General features: G+C 39.8%; 1 protein-coding gene across 2 annotated transcripts; it reads left to right on the forward strand.

Annotated features, from left to right (window-relative positions):
* Window positions 1-7,072: 7,072 nt before the first annotated feature.
* LOC143856242 (uncharacterized) lies at window positions 7,073-18,478 on the forward strand. 2 transcript variants are annotated; one of them, XM_077366399.1, is made up of 3 exons: window positions 7,073-7,607; window positions 11,712-11,991; window positions 16,235-18,478. In XM_077366399.1, exon 3 carries the CDS (start codon window positions 16,330-16,332, stop codon window positions 18,355-18,357), a length of 2,028 nt encoding a protein of 675 aa, XP_077222514.1. In that variant the 5' UTR covers window positions 7,073-7,607; window positions 11,712-11,991; window positions 16,235-16,329; the 3' UTR covers window positions 18,358-18,478. The 2 variants fall into 2 exon arrangements, with proteins under 2 accessions (XP_077222514.1, XP_077222513.1); XM_077366398.1 differs by lacking the exons at window positions 7,073-7,607; window positions 11,712-11,991 and adding an exon at window positions 14,450-14,776.
* Window positions 18,479-18,713: the final 235 nt, after the last annotated feature.

Raw genomic sequence — 18,713 nt, forward strand, 5'->3', positions numbered from 1 at the left:
ATGTTGGGGATGCCCTATAGAGCTCATGGTATCATTAAGAACATACCCTCTCGCCCTTTTATATGGTCTTCCGCTCCTCTGCTTCAATCGCTGTGTGCCAACCTTGTATGGATGGAGCTCCTTCTCGTGTTGGCAAAGGCATATGTACTTCTAGTGGCTCATAGCTTTCTTTGGAAAAATGTGGGCATCCATTAGACAATGTTAGTCAATCATGTTATGTGGAGTGGGCAGTCTGTGGCAGCCACAATCACCATTGTGGAGGCTACTTTTTCTAGTATCCAAAACATTTATACTCTAGGCCTTGCCACCAAAGTTCTTTCGCATATGATTCCAAGCCTTAAAGGATGGTTAGAAAAAAAAAAGCCCTCTACAAATCATTTAGGAAGCATTTAGGCTATGTTTGGCTACCATGAAAAAAAAAAAAAAAAAACTCGTGGAATATGAACATACCAAGGGAGAGGGATGGATTTGAGAGGGAATAAGGGAGGAGAGGGTGAGAAGTTGCTGAAAAATAAGGAAAACTCAAACAAAAACTCTATTTTGAGTATAGTTTTTCTTTTCCCCTTTTTCTAGCCACCTCTCCCTCGATTCTCTCCCTTACCCATCCTCCTTATCACTCTTCTACCCCATGATAAACTAAAATTCCATGGAAAAAAATTTCATGGTTGGCAAACATGGCCTTAGGTGCATGCCCCCATCCATAGCCACTCATAGCAGATAAATGGTTTGGATGATTAAAGAAGTGCCCGTAGCTTACATTTTTTTTATAGGGAAAATATGGCCCTGCATCATGTAACAACTCTCTATTCCATGTCTTGCACCATATGCATCCTTCAGGACATGTTTGGTAAGCATGGAAAGAAATTCATGGAATAATTGTTTACCAAAGGGTAGAGAGGGGGGAAGAGAGATTTGTGGGCGTGGTGAGGATGGGATGAGGATGAAAACAGGGAAAATAAAATACCTGTTTTAAATCAGAATGGTTTCTCATAAAATGTGAATTTCTAGAGCAATTATTGAATTTTTGCCGTTAAATCTCAGTGTGTATGGTCTTGGTTGAGAGGACTTGGGTATTATTTTAACAAGAAAGTTGCTAAAAAAAAGTCACTTTTATGCTCCTTCCTAAAGAAATATTGGGCCTACTTCAGCCTCTCTTACCTACCAGATCCATTGATTCGAATGGCAACTATAAGTCTAGCCGAATGTTGGTAAGAACAAAGTGATAGGATGATCCTAAGCCCTTGATCTAGGGTCCTACCAACAAAAGATAAAGTGTTTATTTATTTATTTTTTTAGTCCTTTATTCTTATGCATGTGATGTTCATTTGGGGTGGGACCAAAAAAATGTGTGTTGCCTAATGATGCTTTACAAGATCAACGGTCTTGGTTCCATGCCCTCCCTCCCTCTCTCTTCTACATAACAAATACCATTAATAAACTTAAGCTTTAAAACTGAGGTTATTTTCCTAAACTACATTTCTTTTTTCCTACTGATATTTGCTCTAGCATGTTTTGGTAATTGCACTAACTCACCTTGTCTTTTATTTTTTTAACCAGTTGTTGTTGGTTATCAAAATTTCCAAAAAAGCTGTTAGAAGCAAATTAAGAAAGAAATGACAAGGTGAGTTAGTGCAAATATCAAAACGTGGTAGTGCCAATATCAGTAGCTTTCCTTTCTTGAAAAAGAAAATGATTTGAGGATGTTGAGGGAGGACAATGTCGTTTGAATCACCACTCCGCCAACCTATCTGGTCTAACCCACATGCAGTGCAAGTTGGGAGTAGCAATCCGATCGGCATTCATGATAGCATTCCTCTTTGTAAAAGCCCAAACTATGCATTCGCACAAAACATGATTACACAGATCCACTTGGGCAATACTTCTTTGCTTATTGGCCTCTTCAACTAACCATAAAACACGCATCAAGTTTGATTAGTAAACCAACTTGTAGTATATTTCAATATATATGATTCTTTACATTGTATTGATCAGCTCATTCTTTCAATGTGATTCCACAATACAGACATGACATTTGCTACTTGATTATATGTAATAATAAGAAGTAGAATGAGACTTAACAATAGAAGATTAACTTGAGAGTTTTTTAGAGAACATCATATCTATCTATTTCCTCTATAGTGGAGGGTTTCCTTCAGCGTCCTTCTCACTGAGTTGGCGTTGAACCTTCAATCATCTGTCCGAAACAGATCAAAAAGTGGCTTTGTGCAAGTTTTTCATTAAATCAAGCACTCGGTAGTTGATAGATGAGATATGGGAGAAAACCAAATAAAAAGGTATAGTTAATTAGTACCATTCCTACCTCTTCTGTTGGTTCTGTTGTTCTTTCAGATCATGGTGTTCTTCATATTCCAGAAGTTCTTCGGTTGACGTCATACATGTTTCTTCATCAACCTACTCAACCTCCTCAACTTCAATATTTTCCCGTACTCCCTTACCATTCGGGCTGGTTCCCACTCTGACGTATTTGCCTTTCAAGGTCATCGTCTGGCCAACCACCTACTAATTCCTGAATGGGGAGCCTCCAATATGCACCATTCCTAAGCTCTTTATAGACGTGAGGGGTACAAACCCATATGAAACTAATATGACTCTTTTCCTAGCCATTTCCCTTAAGGACAATTCTCTCGGGCAATATGTCTTGGCACAATTCTCTCGTGGAATCGTGAATCTCAAGACAAGATTTGTAGGCAATTTGCCGGCTGTCTTTTTTTTTTTCGCTCCTTTCATGTTGCAAACCCTTGAAAAATGAACAGGCTGCAGTACCTAAGAAACCATTCCTCAGGGCAAATGTAGTTTGGTGGGGTGCTTTGATCTCAGGAACATGCATTCATATTAGTTGTAAGGTCGAACCAAGCCCTCTAAAATAGAGCATAAAAAATCTTTATATTATATGCGATCAATATGAAGAATGAGCGGATGAGGGAGAGATACAGGCGGGTGACGGGAGGCAGGAGGCAGAGCGCAGGAAGGGCAAGCTTTTTAAATGAAATGGCGATTTGCCATGTTAATAATTTGTTTAGGTTATAAATGTAAATTTTTTAATAGATACTAAAGATCTTATTAATTAAATTTTTTCTTCTCACAAACACATATTTGTTTTCTTTTCAAAATAAAAAAGAGGAGAAATCAAACACGAAAACAGAACTGAAATCATAATTAACACCTAAGAATTATTTTTTCATATTTGCAACCATAAGAGGTATACAAATATGGTTTCTTTATAAATGTATAATTCCATGCTACATTGAGAACGAAAATAGATTTGTCCAAGTTGTGGGAATGACTTCTGTTGGGAATTACTCAACCACATATACGTTGACAACAATTCTTTGCTTTTTTTATAGGTAAGATGGGGTTAGGCAAGACCCCTACCAGATATCATTGATAACAAAAACATAAAAGGTACATAGAGGGGGCCCAAGGGCCAGCAGGAAGGGGACAATCCCTAAACAACAAACAAAAGAAAGCCTGAAAATACCAAAAATACAAAAAAAAAGGGCTTCAATAACAGTACTTCGCGCTAAATTCGATAGTAGATGGTGCCAGTGCCGTCTTCATAGGTAATGGAATTCAGTTCCTGGGGCAGGTTTTCCAGTTGAATGTCGGTTCCTTTGATTGGACAGACTACTTTCGAGAGGAAGTCAGCTCCTCAATTTGCCTCTCCACATATGGGAGATTTTCCATTTTGAGAGGGAAGTAAGGTGTTTTTTTATCCTATACAAAGTGTACCTTTTCTTCCATGGGCAGTTGAATTGATCATTGATGCAATCCACAGCTAGAAGGGAGTCAGATTCAATCCATAACATACTCACATTTTTCTTTTTTGCCAGGATTATCCCCATCTGAATCGCTTCAATCTCAAGATCTTGAATTGTCTCAGGCTCGCAGGTAACGGGGAATGCAGCAATGGTATCTCCCTTGGGGTTCCTAATTAACCCCCCAGCCCAGCTGATGCACCATCCAATGACGCAACAGAATTAAGTTTGAGCCATCCCAGTGGAGGAGGTTCCCAATGACAGAGTTTTGGAGGTGTGACAGCTACATAGTTCGGGAGATTCAGACAAGAGCTGAGAGAGATCCCCTGAGGGTGGCGCCTTCATTAAGCTTCAAGTAAATACATCTTAATCTAGTTTCCACAAGGCTATTGTTCAGGATTTTTTGTTTATGCTGCAATTTATGTTCATGAACTCTCATGTTCCGTTATCCCAAATATGGTATATGGTCCCATTGAATGCTACTTTAAGCCCGATTGCAGATTGACTCCTTTCAGTCGTGGTGGACCTGATCCATTCTTCTTCAGCTTGGAGGCTAGCAAGTGGCTTTCTTCTATAGTTGAATCTCCGAAGGGTAGATCTCCATATCCAAGCAGAGTATGAACATTTAAAGAATAAATGGTTGGTGTCCTCCCTTTCCGTTAAGCATAGGAGGCAGTTTGCGTCCCTTGAAGAGCCTTGGTAAGATAGTTTGTCCCGAGTACTTAGTTTGTTAATATAGGCTTGCCATCCAACAAAGCTATGTCTCGGGATGTGCCCACTAAACCAGAAGCTTCTGAACTATGGGAGGTTGGTTTGTTTTTTGCGAGAGACTTCCCAGGCACTTTTAAGAGAGAAGGTCCCTTTGGTGGTGGGTTTCCAAATCGGGAAATCCCTCCCCCCCCCCCCCCCCCCCCCCCCCCAAGGGATGCGAATGGATTTGTTTAGAATTTGAGAAATTCCAGGTAGCCTGTTGGAGATATCCTCATCCCATCCTTCTTCGCCATCAAGGATGTCCATAATCTGAACATTATCAGTTGTGCTTCCTTCGGGGGTAAAGATCAATGAGAATGCCATCCGGGTGCCATGGCTGTTTCCAAAAATCGATCCCTGCTCCATCATCAATAGAATAGCAGATATGTTTTGCTGCATTTTCTCTGAAATTGAACACAATCCTGGCTCCCCATGACATTACTTTTGGGGGTTTTTTGGTCTAGAAATTATTGCCTCTAAGGTATTTTGCTTTGAACCAACATTCCTAGAGACTTCTCCTTCCACTGATAATATTCCACAGTTGTTTTAGTTTCCCGGCTTCACTGATGTCATGAAGTTTCTGAATTCCCAGCCCACCTTCTGATTTTGGGTAGCATAGAGTGTCCCAGTTGACTGGGTGGTAAGAGGTCCTCATTTCAGTTCCTCCCCATATGAAATTCCTGAAGATTGTTCGATTTTGTTTAATGTCTCACTGGGGATATGAAACATTGCAGACCAATAGAGCTGGAAGGCATTGAGAACAGTTCTAGTGAGTTCGATTCTCCCAGATCTAGATAACATTCTACAAGACCAAGTAGACATTCTCTTCCAGATTTTGGTGAGCAGTCGGAGGCTGTGAGTCTGGTTATAATTAAGGGCAGGCCTAAGTACTTGACTGGAAGTTGGCCTTCCTGCATGTTAAGAGTACTTGTGAAAAAGTTTTTAAAGCAGTTGTTTCCCTGAGAGAAGAAGATTTCACTCTTGTTGATGTTGATGTCAAGTCCAGAACAGACTTTGAATTTGGTAAACGCTTCTAGGAGACCTCTGCAGTTTTGGGGGGTTGCTTCTGCAAAAATGAGCACATCATCTGCAAATAAAAGGTGAGATACAACAATATTTTTTCTTGAGAAGGGAGTCACAATAGATCCATTCTTATGGGCCTCCTCCATAATGCAGGAGAACATTTCCATGCATATGCAGAAGAGAAGGGGGGAAATAGGATCCCCTTGGCGAAGGCCATTTCTGGAAGTGAAAAATCCTTGGGAAGACCCATTTACCAGAACAGAGAAATGGGCTTTTTGAATACATTGTTGTATCCATGATAACCATGTTGCATCAAATCCCATTTTGCTCATGAAGTGCAGGAGGGTGTGGTGGTTAACGTTATCAAAAGCCTTCCTTAAATCCAGCTTTAGACCCATTTCGTGCTTCTTCTTATGGGATTTCTTGATATGGAAATTGTGAACCAGATCTTGCGCAAGCAGCGAATTATCTTGGATCAACCTGCCTCTAATAAAGGCAGATTGGGAAGGACTAATGATATCATTCATGATAGGTCTGAGCCGGTTTGCCAATACTTTCGTGATGATTTTATATAGAAAGTTAACACAAAGAGATTGGACGAAACATATCAGGGGTGGATGCATCGATGGATTTGGGGATGAGAGAGATAAATGTAGCATTTACCTCAGGAAGCAGATTTTTGGTGGAGAAAAAAAATACTGAACTGCCTCAGAGACTTCTTCAGCGATCAGGCACCAGAAGCTTTTGAAGAACCCTACATTGAACCCATCAGGTCTCGGGGCCTTGTTCCCATCACAATGTTGGATGACAAAATCGATCTCATCTTTTGAAATTGGCCAAGACAGGTTCGAGGCTTGATCCTGGGAAAGGGTGGCAGAAGGAGTTGGGACATCTGAGAGATCAGGAACTTGATCTTTCTAAGAGTTTAGCAGAGATTCAAAGTAGTTAACTAGAGTATTGGAAATTTGATGGGGATCAATTGTAAATGTCCCATCCAGATTAGAAAGGGCCTGAATGTTGTTGCAGTTTCTCCTGTTCTTGATTGCTGCATGGAAAAAAGCAGAGTTGCTATCTCCCAAGTTTAGCCAGTCAACTCTTGATTTTTGCCTGAAGAGGGATTCTTCAAGATCTGAGATTTTAATGACTTTCTCTTTAGCCTCCATTCCTTTGATTTGAGAAGGTGATTAGCTGGGTCTGCAACTAAATCGGATTGGATATTATCCAATTCCTGCTTTGCAATAGGTAACTGGATGTCTATTCTTCCGAATATATTGTTGTTCCAATCCTTAATGCTATCTTTACCAGCTTTGAGCTTTTTTACGACTCTGAACATTGGGTTGCCTATGATTTTCATTGCCCAGGCTTGTTCTACAACACCATAGAGAGATGTGTCTTCTAGCCACATTTGCAAGAACCCGAATGGTTTCTTTTGATGATTGTCATTTTGTCTGAAGTTTACGATGATGGGACAATGGTCTGAGAGCCCAGCATTCCTATAGGAAGCAACCGAGAGAAGGAAGGAGTCAATCCATTGATCATTCACCAGGCAACGATCAAGCCTTCTCAGTTTAAGGTTATCGGTGTTTGAACAATTAGACCAGGAGAAGAAATGCCCAACAGATTTAATTTCAGCAAGGCAGCAATCCGAGATGCAATCATTAAAATCAGAGAAATCGGCTTGAATTAGATTAGCACCCCCCTACCTTTCTCCATCGAATCTGATGGCATTAAAGTCCCCGAGGACTATCCATGGCTGGTCAATGTTTTGGGAGATAAGCCGAAGGGAATCCCAAACAGTTCTCCTTTCATATCCCCTGTTTTTGGCATATACAACAGAAATGGAGAATTTATGGGCAGAGTGAATGCATAGGACATCCCCATGAATATGTTGGAGAGATTCAGATTGGACGGTGAAATTTATTGCAGAGGGATCCCATAGCACCCAGATCCTGCCTTTATAAGTGTGGGAATAATTTGCATGAGCAGCCCAATTGGTTCAAGATCAGATTCGTCATTCTGAAGTACTGCATAGGAATTCTGTCATCAGGGGGGTTGCTGGTAAGACATTATTATAGTGTACAGTTTCTATATCTTTCCTGCACTCAATTACATTTTCTAAAAAAATGAGGTGGAACTTTGGGCTATGCCATTACTTGTATTTGGCCCTACTTGACCAAACAAATAGTAGATCGTGAGTTCTTAGGAACACACTTCTATTAGGGGATCGGCTCGAACGCTGAACTTATTTGAGCCCCCGATTGAAGGCTTTCCTAACAAAAGATGTCTCTCCATCAGTCTGAAACCTAAACCTCTGAATCCGAATAATGTGCTAGGATGAGACTGCAGGCAGAAGCTACTAGCCAACTCAAGCTACTAAGGAAGCCGAAAGCGAATACCGAAGCTCAAGCAAGACAAGCACACCTAGCAGGCCCTTCTATTATATTGCCCAACTTAGAGCTTTAGAGCCCACTAGAGCTAGGAAGGCAGCAGAGTCTTCATAGCCTTAGCTACTTGTCCTAAAGCGAAACACTACCAATTAGCAAACCAACTCATTCAATCGCTAAGATGAATGGGATTGGTCTAAGCCTAATATGATCTCAAAATCATCCAGCAGAAATCATCCAGCGGAACAACCATAAAATGACAATTACCTTGCCAATCACCGATGCAAAGAAGCACATCCCTTGCCAGGACACCCACTGGCTTTGCCTCTGAGTTGACTGCATTGATACGACTAGTATCGCTGGTAAGTCTTAAGCCCAATCGCTGGACTTCTCTATCAGAGATGAAATTATGCTTTGCTCCAGTATCAACGATCGCCCGGACAATCAAGTAGTTGAGTTTTGCCTCCATGTACATCAGGCCCACCTTCTTTGGCTCGTCCTCCTTCTGTATGGCATTGACGAGTTGGAGAAGGGTGACCCATATAGGCTCGGTCAATGTAGAGGGACTTTCACTTTCAGCAACGAGGGCGTTAAGCTTCTACTTTCAGGGCTTCTCGTCTTTTCTTTTGTTTCCCCCGTAGCTACAGTTTCCCTCCCCTTTCTAGCGTTCCTAGTTTCAATGGTTTCAAGGTGTTTAAGTCTCGTGTAGGCTTTGACAATGTATACTCGTACCTTCTCTCTGTTCCTGCTCGTGGTCATTCTGTTGTTGATCATTCTTGTGATCTTCCTTTTTCTCCCCTTCCTCGTTCTCCGCATCATGCCGTTTTTTTGCGTAGTGCGGATAGCACAGTTTCATTTCCTAGTATAGGTTTGATCCATTCTCTTTTGGCAAGCCCTTTGCTTGGCTTCTTGTTTTGGTCTTTTTATGATCCGTATGTGGTCCGTATGTTGTTTGTTCCTTCTGTTCCCGCTGCCGCTGTATCTGTGGTGTTTTTTATCCAGTTTTTTTGGATTCTTCGGTGGTTCCTCCTGTGCCTTCGGCGGTTTCTTCTTATCTTTCTGTCGTTACTCCTGAGGTCTCTTCCTCTCCCTCTGCTACAAAACTTGCTCTTTTTTTAGGTACTATTGTGGTCTTTGTGTATTTGCTTAAATCAAGCGTAAACTAATCTTCCGGTTCGTCTCCATTTTCGTGAAACTATTCCTCAAGCAAGGCAGCCGATAAGTCATCGAAGAGTTTGTGTGAATAATGGAATTGTAAGCATGACTCATTGGAAAGTGTCCCACGGTGATCTAATATCTTTTCAAGAAAATGACGCGAGAACCTGCGGTGAAGAAATCCAGAGATCTTTCTATATCGACATATCAGTTGAAACAAGAATACGAAAATTCCTGGATCACCCGGTAAGAATGTGGAGAAGAACCAAAACAGAATGGTTCCGCCTACTCAAAACTAAGAGGGGGTGCCGCCTACTACTCAAATCCCGGCTTTTGCAACAGTTGCGTTCTTCTATGCAAGAAGAAGACTTAGAAAGACAGGGATGGTCTTTCTTAGCTTCCTTCTGTTGAATACCGCGTGAGAGATCCCGAAAGAAAGGCCCACAGAGATGCCACGAGACGCCGACCCAATGGTAGAAGAGATGAAGCTGGTCTTGGTCCCGGTCCTACAGCTACAGCCATTTTACGGAAGGTACATAATATTCATATTATGTATAGATCATATACGGATGGTTCTAATTCTGGTATACATGATAAGGAAGGTATGAATTCTGGTATACATGATACGGATGGTATCAATTCTGGTATGAATGCTCAGGAAGGTATGAATTCTGGAATGAATGATCAGCATTGTATGATTGATAGTATACATGATATGAAAGGTATGAATTCTAGTATGAATGATCAGGAAGGAATTGATAATATGAATGAAGGAATTTATATTGATAATTTCAGTGGAGATGATACTATTGATATTGATAATTTGAGTGGAGATGATACTATTGAAGTAGAATGAGACTTAACAATCGAAGATTAGCTTGAGCGTTTTTTAGAGAACATCATATCTATCTATTTCCTCGTTTCCTTCAGCGTCCTTCTCACTGAGTTGGCGTTGAACCTTCAATCATCTGTCCGAAACAGATAAAAAAGTGGCCATCAAAAAGTGGCTTTGTGCAAGTTTTTCATTAAATCAAGCATTCGGTAGTTGATAGATGAGATATGGGAGAAAACCAAATAAAAAGGTATAGTTAATTAGTACCATTCCTACCACTTCTGTTGGTTCTGTTGTTCTTTCAGATTATGGTGTTCTTCATATTCCAGAAGTTCTTCGGTTGACGTCATACATGTTTCTTCATCAACCTACTCAACTTTCCCAACTTCAATATGTTCCCGTACTCCCTTACCATTCGGGCTGGTTCCCACTCTGAAGTATTTGCCTTTCAAGCTCATCGTCTGGCCAACCACCTCTGATTCCTGAATGGGGAGCCTCCAATATGCACCATTCCTAAGCTCTTTATAGACATGAGGGGTACAACCCATATGAAGCTAATATGACTCTTTTCCTAGCCATTTCCCTTAAGGACAATTCTCTCGGGCAATATGTCTTGGCACAATTCTCTCGTGGAATCGTGAATCTCGCAATTTGCCGGCTGTCATTTTTTTTTTTGCTCCTTTCATGTTGCAAACCCTTGAAAAAATGAACAGGGTGCAGTACCTAAGAAACCTTTCCTTAGGGCAAATGTAGTTTGGTGGGGTGCTTTGATCTCAGGAACGTGCATTCATATTAGTTGTAAGGACGAACCAAGCCGTCTAAAATAGAGAATCGAAAATCTTTATATTATATGAGATCAATATGAAGAATGAGCGGATGACGGAGAGATGGAGGCGGGTGACGGGAGGCAGGAGGCAGAGCGCAGGAAGGGCAAGCTTTTTAAATGAAATGGTGATTTGCCATGTTAATAATTTGTTTAGGTTATAAATGTAAATTTTTTAATAGATACTAAAGATCTTATTAATTAATTTTTTTCTTCTCACAAACACATATTTGTTTTCTTTTCAAAATAAAAAAGAGGAGAAATCAAACACGAAAAAGAACTGAAATCATAATTAACACCTAAGAATTATTTTTTCATATTTGCAACCATAAGAGGTATACAAATATGGTTTCTTTATAAATGTATAATTCCATGCTACATTGAGAACGAAAATAGATTTGTCCAAGTTGTGGGAATGACTTCTGTTGGGAATTACTCAACCACATATACGTTGGCAACAATTCTTTGCTTTTTTTATAGGTAAGATGGGGTTAGGCAAGACCCCTACCAGATATCATTGATAACAAAAACATAAAAGGTACATAGAGGGGGCCCAAGGGCCAGCAGGAAGGGGACAATCCCTAAACAACAAACAAAGGAAAGCCTGAAAATACCAAAAATACAAAAAAAAAAGGCTTCAATAACAGTACTTCGGGCTAAATTCGATAGTAGATGGTCCCCATGCCGTCTTCATAGGTAATGGAATTCAGTTCCTGGAGCAGGTTTTCCAGTTGAATGTCGGTTCCTTTGATTGGACAGACTACTTTCGAGAGGAAGTCAGCTCCTCGATTTGCCTCTCTCCACATATGGGAGATTTTCCATTTTGAGAAGGAAGTAAGGTGTTTTTTTATCCTATATAAAGTGTACCTTTTCTTCCATGGGCAGTTGAATTGATCATTGATGCAATCCACAGCTAGAAGGGAGCCAGATTCAATCCATAACATACTCACATTTTTCTTTTTTGCCAGGATTATCCCCATCTGAATCGCTTCAATCTCGAGATCTTGAATTGTCTCAGGCTCGCAGGTAACGGAGAATGCAGCAATGGTATCTCCCTTGGGGTTCCTAATTAACCCCCCAGCCCAGCTGATGCACCATCCAATGACGCATCAGAATTCAGTTTGAACCATCCCAGTGGAGGAGGTTCCCAATGACAGAGTTTTGGAGGTGTGACAGCTACATAGTTCGGGAGATTCAGACAAGAGCTGAGAGTGATCCCCTGAGGGTGGCGCCTTCATTAAGCTTCAGGTAAATACATCTTAATCTAATTTCCACAAGGATATTGTTCAGGATTTTTTGTTTATGCTGCAATTTATGTTCATGAACTCTCATGTTCCGTTATCCCAAATATGGTATATGGTCCCATTAAATGCTACTTTAAGCCCGATTGCAGATTGACTCCTTTCAGTGGTGGTGGACCTGATCCATTCTTCTTCAGCTTGGAGGCTAGCAAGTGGCTTTCTTCTATAGTTGAATCTCCGAAGGGTAGATCTCCATATCCAAGCAAAGTATGAACATTTAAAGAATAAATGGTTGGTGTCCTCCCTTTCCGTTAAGCATAGGAGGCAGTTTGCGTCCCTTGAAGAGCCTTGGTAAGATAGTTTGTCCCGAGTACTTAGTTTGTTAATATAGGCTTGCCATCCAACAAAGCTATGTCTCGGGATGTGCCCACTAAACCAGAAGCTTCTGAACTATGGGAGGTTGGTTTTTTTTCCGAGAGACTTCCCAGGCGCTTTTAAGAGAGAAGGTCCCTTTGGTGGTGGGTTTCCAAATTGGGAAATCTCCCCCCCCTCCCCAAGGGATGCGAATGGATTTGTTTAGAATTTGAGAAATTCCAGGCAGCCTGTTGGAGATATCCTCATCCCATTCTTCTTCGCCATCAAGGATGTCCATAATCTGAACATTATCAGTTGTGCTTCCTTCGAGGTAAAGATCAATGAGAATGCCATCTGGGTGCCATGGCTGTTTCCAAAAATCGATCCCTGCTCCATCATTCTAAAGATTTTGACGATCTTCCAACATTATACTTGCACTCTACAAGATTTTGAGACCAATTTTCCATCCAAAGTGAGGAATTGTTCAAATCAGTGTTTAGCAAGAGATTCTACATGATATATAGGTCAAAGCGCGTGTGAGTTAAAATCTATGTAACTTCATGATTTCCATGAACATATGTAGTTTCAACAATACTTTCATTAGAATACAAATTTACCCATCCTTTTGATACATGTTATTTTGAAGTTGTAATTCCACTTATGTGATGCTTCATGCTTAGAGTATTGTCATCTTAGGCTTTTTCTGTATCATACTTTTCAAAAAAATGTGCGACCGTCAGAAACTTGCCTTTCTTGCTTAAATATTATTATTATTAAATTCATTTTCAGCCAGAATAGTTCATTAAGATGCTGCACGTGCTGCTGTCTTTTTACTAGTATACTTTACATTCTAAAATATTTTAAATATGGTGTCCTATTGCCTAAAGGAAAATGAAGCAATGGTTATGCCAAGTCTAGTGTTAGTTTACGTGCACTGTACTTTCTAAAAACAGAAAGGGTTAGTTTCCGAATTTGCCAAGACGAACACATATACAATGAGAAGGATACTACAAAAGAAAAATGCCCTTCCATTATCAATCTTTTTTCATACCAAGTCCAAACATATAGTTACAATTTGTAACCGACCAAATTGCCCATATTATGATTACTATTATACCCTTAAGATTATACCAATCAAGCAAGATTACACCAATTTGATCATAGCCGTCCAAAATTGTAAAAAACAATTGGTGGATAGTCCATATTTGTTTAGAAAAATACTAGTGATTGTATGGTTATTATTAGGGCTGCAACTCGAGCCGGGTTTTACCCGACCCGCATCGACCCAACCCGAAAATAGCCTCGGTTGGGTTCAGGTTTCATGGGTTTCGGGTCGAGCCGGGTTGAGCATTCAAAAGCCCGCATGAATCTCGGGTCGAGCCGGGTTTGAAGGGGCCCGACCCGACCCGACCCGAGTTACATAAGTTATAGTATGTACATTTTTTTCTATTGTTAGTTAAAAGTTAAAAGTCAAAACCTACGCACCCACTGTTATTGCGTGTGAGTGTAATTTCTGCTTCTATGAGTTGAGTTGATTCAAGTGTTTGATTCAGCATTGTTTGATTGTAATTACAACATTGTTTGATTACAGCATTGTTTGATTCAAGTGTAATGTGAGTGTAATTACATCATTGTTTGATTCAAGTGTAATGTGAGTGTAATTTCTGCTTCTATGAGTTGAGTTGCCTTGCCAAACAAGAATTTTCCTTAAAAAATTGCGTCAACGTGAAAAAACTCGAACCGACCCAACCCGACCCGACCCGAGATTTATCATGGGTAGGGCCGGGTTTGGGAATCGTGGGTTTTCCGAAAAAAAACCCGACCCGAGATATTTCTCGGGTAGGGTTGGGTTCTCCAAAACCCGACCCGCCCGACCCGAGTTGCAGCCCTAGTTATTATGGGTATATTTTTTGTGTAAAGACTTTACGGCCATGATTGAGTTTGTGGTACCTGTAATGAATCTAAGCCGTTAAGTGAATCATAATCACTTGATTTTTTTTTTGTCTAAAGTAAATAGGGTTAAGGTTCGAAGGGTAGTTTGGTCAATTCAGAATTAAGATTAGGCAACAAGAACTTCGGCCCAGTAACAGAGCCCAAAATAGAAAGTTTAGTGTGGCACAGTTGTAATCAAAGAGAAACACAACACCGCCTCAAATAAAAGACGTGAGCAAACACAAGACGTGGTTCTTTGGATTTTCTCTTCCTATAAAACCTTCACTTACTTCTCAAATTTCTACTTATAATCTTTCCTAATTTGGTCTCTGCTAGTTGATTTTGAAACCCATCTCTGAGATTATTCTCTTTCCTTTCTTGGTTTTTCTCAGAGGGGTCCAGCTTTCTTTTTATTGAGTTCTAAAATATGGAAGAGTGCAGTCTATATGATTATGAAATGGTTCCTAGTAATCCATGGACATCCCAAAATAGGCGACGTCGTCAAAGTATACTAAAATTTCTCTCTGGGATTTATTTTAGTTTGTTTGTTTTGTTCACTTGTAGAGTACAGTAGTAGTTGAGGAATTTCATTTAATTTTATTTCTAGGTTTTTCTTATAGAGTGAGGTGTGTTTTGTATGGATTCTATAAACGTCTCTCTCTCTCTCTCTGTTTTTTTTATCATTGTGTTTTGAATTGAAAAGTTGTGTTGTTGCTTGATAGATAATTTTGGTGTTGATGTTAGTAGGAAAATAGAAGTGGGTTTGTGATTGGATTGAGGTTTTTTTATTTGGGCCATTGAAAAAATAGATGTGTTATCTGTTGAGAAATTACTTATTGCATATGGGTTTTTAGGATTGATGATGAATTATTCATTGGTTTTTAGTTTCTCTTTCTAACTGTGGAATTCTTTTAAAATTCATGGATCCATTTTGTTGTTTATGATTATTTTATGTAGAGTAAATATTTCCTAGACAGGCAAATTGTGGTACTTTTGTTCTAAAATCTTGATTTGAAAATATTTAAATTGCATGCTTCTATTATTATATGAGAATTTTTTTTTTTTTTTTTTTGGGTCTTATGGTATGGGAAGTGGGATTTTACTAGTTGAGGAGTTGGTTATATGCTTGCCTTTCAGTCTGTTGTTTTTAGAATATGGGATACAAGGCTAGATTTTGACTCAAATCTGCTTTTATTTATTTTATTTGCCTAGTCCTTGATTGTCGTAGAAATCACCTCTAGTTTCTAGGTTTTTTATGTATCAAGAGTCAGTTTATTGATTTTTTTATATGGGCAATTTTTAACCTTTCATAATTTCTTGTTTTTTAACGGAATCAAGATTCAACCTGATCGGACCGGTTTGGATCGAGTCGTAGCCTTTTTCAGTTTAATTAGTCACCCTGTTTTTAAGACATTTATTTAGATTGTTTTGAACCACTAAGTTCTACTATGCTAGATTCTGCTTTATATTTGTGGGATAGATAAGGGGTCATTTTTCATGCATTGAGGATTTGTTTACATCATTGCATTGTAATTCTTTTAATTTCATTCCAATGTTTAAGCTTGAGTCGACCTTGTTCTGCCTTGGGTGAGTTCTTGAGCACCTTATAGTTCTTAGATATTGATCTTTAGTATTGTTTCAACTTTCTGCCTGTAGGATTTGGGATGTGAGGTTAGGGTTGTCTATTATATCTTCTGTAATTTAATTTTGAACTACAGAGCTCTATGTTTATGTTAGTACTATCTCTTGTTTATGGAATTGGGTTATTAGATGTTGAGGATTTATTGGTAGATTGAAGTACTTATATTAGATTTCTTGAATTGTGGTGGTGTAAAATTTGGCTGTTTGTTTATCACTTCGCACTAAACAGAGGCTTTTGTAGTAGTGCAGTTTTGTTTTGTAGGTCTGTCTTTCTTTCTTTTTTTCTTTTTACAAAGAGTTCTTATTTCGTTTTGTGCTTTCAGGATCCTGGCGACCCACAGTACCTTCATGGGAGAAGAAATTCTGCTTTTCTACATGCGCAATTTCATGGAAACAACTCTGTGACACTAAGAAGCGGATGTACTTCTACAAAAACATTGCTCAGTGGGATGATTCATCTGGCGAAGAGGCATTTCTGAATGCGAAAGCCCGGTTTTGGGCAGAGATTAATGGCTTCCCCTTTGATATCCCTCTGCCTGATCCAGATATTTATACTGATGAAATTGACTGGATTTCCGACATTGATCTCGAGCTGCCATTGGATTTGGATAAAAAACCTCTAGCTCCTATTGATGAAGAGAAGGATGAGAAACTTGGTTGGGATTCTTTCAACTGCCCAATCCCACTCATTGGATGGGGTGATGATGAAGACCCAGTTAATGATTCTAAGACCGAGCCCTCTAACGATGGAGCTAAAGGGCAAGGAAATGCTGATAGTGATACATGGGATTGGAGTGGTTGTGTACCCTCATGGGTGAAGAAATTCTGCTTTTCTACATGCGCAATTTTATGGAAACAACTCTGTGACACTAAGAACCTGATGTCCTACTACAAAAACATTGCTCAGTGGGATGATTCATCTGGTGAAGAGGCATTTCAGAATGCGAAAGCCCGGTTTTGGGCAGAGATTAATGGCTTCCCCTTTGATATCCCTCTGCCCGATCCAGATATTTATACTGATGAAATTGACTGGAATTCCGACATTGATCTCGTGCTGCCATTGGATTTGGATAAAAAACCTCCAGCTCCTATTGATGAAGAGAAGGATGAGAAGCTTGGTTGGGATTCTTTCAACCTCCCAATCCCATGCACTGGTTGGGGTGATGATGAAGACCCATTTAATGAGCCCTCTAACTGCCCAATCCCACTCATTGGATGGGGTGATGATGAAGACCCAGTTAATGATTCTCCGGCCGAGCCCTCTAACTGCCCAATCCCATGCACTGGATGGGTTGATGCTGAAGACCCAGTTCATGATTCTCCACCCGAGCCCACTTGGGGAAATTTTGATCAAAATGTAAATAATAACATTGAGAACAGAGATGTGGAGCAGAATTCATGGGAAAACGATGGAGCTAAAGGGCAAGGAAATGCTGATAGTGATACATGGGATTGGAGTGGTTGTGTAGCTTCATGGGAGAAGAAATTCTGCTTTTCTACATGCGCAATTTCATGGGAACAACTCTGTGACACTAAGAACCTGATGTCCTACTACAAAAACATTGCTCAGTGGGATGATTCATCTGGTGAAGAGGCATTTCAGAATGCGAAAGCCCGGTTTTGGGCAGAGATTAGTGGCCTCCCATTTGATATCCCTCTGCCCGATCCAGATATTTATACTGATGAAATTGACTGGAATTCCGACATTGATCCCGAGCTGCCATTGGATTTGGATAAAAAACCTCCAGCTCCTATTGATGAAGAGAAGGATGAGAAGCTTGGTTGGGATTCTTTCAACTTCCCAATCCCATGCACTGGTTGGGGTGATGATGAAGACCCAGTTCATGATTCTCCACCCGAGCCCACTTGGGGAAATTTTGATCAAAATGTTGATAATAACAATGAGAACAGAGATGTGGAGCAGAATTCATGGGAAAACGATGGGGCTAAAGGGCTAGGAAATTGTGATGGAAATGCTGACAGTGATGCACGGGATTGGAGTGGTTGTGAAAGTAGAGCTAAGGAGAATAATTCATGGGAAAATAATGGGGGTACTTCATGCGGTTGGGGACATTGTGATTGTGATATTAACAAGCTGCCTTATTTGGAATCCCGAAAAAATAATGTGATTTTGGAAACAAATAATGTGAACTGTTGGAGGAGAGAAGGTGGCGCTCGAAATTCTTCAGGGTATAAAACTTCAAGGTTTCAAGGTGACAAGCATCAGTTGAATAATGGTTGGAGGAATTACAGAGGATGGAAAGGAGAGAATTTCCTTGTGGGCTCGATGCGTTCTTCTGGACCTGGGAATCATCATCTCTCTACCAAATCAAAACATTCTTGGTGGGTGAAGAAGCCAATTTTTTATGCATTCTTTTCATTCCTTTATTATTTTTTCTTTTTTCTTTTGGTTGCTTTAGATGGCATTTTACAAGCTGTATGTTGAAGTGTTGGAGGGTTGATGTATCTTCAAATACTTTATTTTTTCAGCATTTATTGATAGAAACCTGTGATTTATACATTTCAAAAATAAAAATAAAAACCTGTGATTTATATTAAATTCCGTACTTTTCTAAGATATCTGTTTAGTTTCTTTCACTGGTTTCTTGGTTATATGAGATTGTATGAGAGTAATGGTTCTTGAGAAATGAAAATGGAGAAAGATATTTTATATTCTCCTAGCTTTTGTTTTCTGTTCTTCATGAGTTATGATTAACTAGGCTGCGGAATTCGTGGCTTGTATCTGAATTCACATTATCAAGTTCTTAAATTGTTGGTCATGTAGGAGAAACATATGTTATT

The sequence above is a fragment of the Tasmannia lanceolata genome, unplaced genomic scaffold (genome assembly GCF_043159265.1).
Source record: "Tasmannia lanceolata isolate RefF3 unplaced genomic scaffold, GAP_Taslan_0.1 ptg000023l, whole genome shotgun sequence".
NCBI lineage: Eukaryota > Viridiplantae > Streptophyta > Magnoliopsida > Canellales > Winteraceae > Tasmannia > Tasmannia lanceolata.

Bases quoted from the DNA above. Each gene is read 5' to 3' on its own strand.
- LOC143856242 (XM_077366398.1), top strand. From the start codon at position 14,698: ATGGAAGAGTGCAGTCTATATGATTATGAAATGGTTCCTAGTAATCCA. The intron at 14,777-16,234 runs GTATACTAAAAT...TTGTGCTTTCAG, and splicing joins AAATAGGCGACGTCGTCAAA to GATCCTGGCGACCCACAGTA.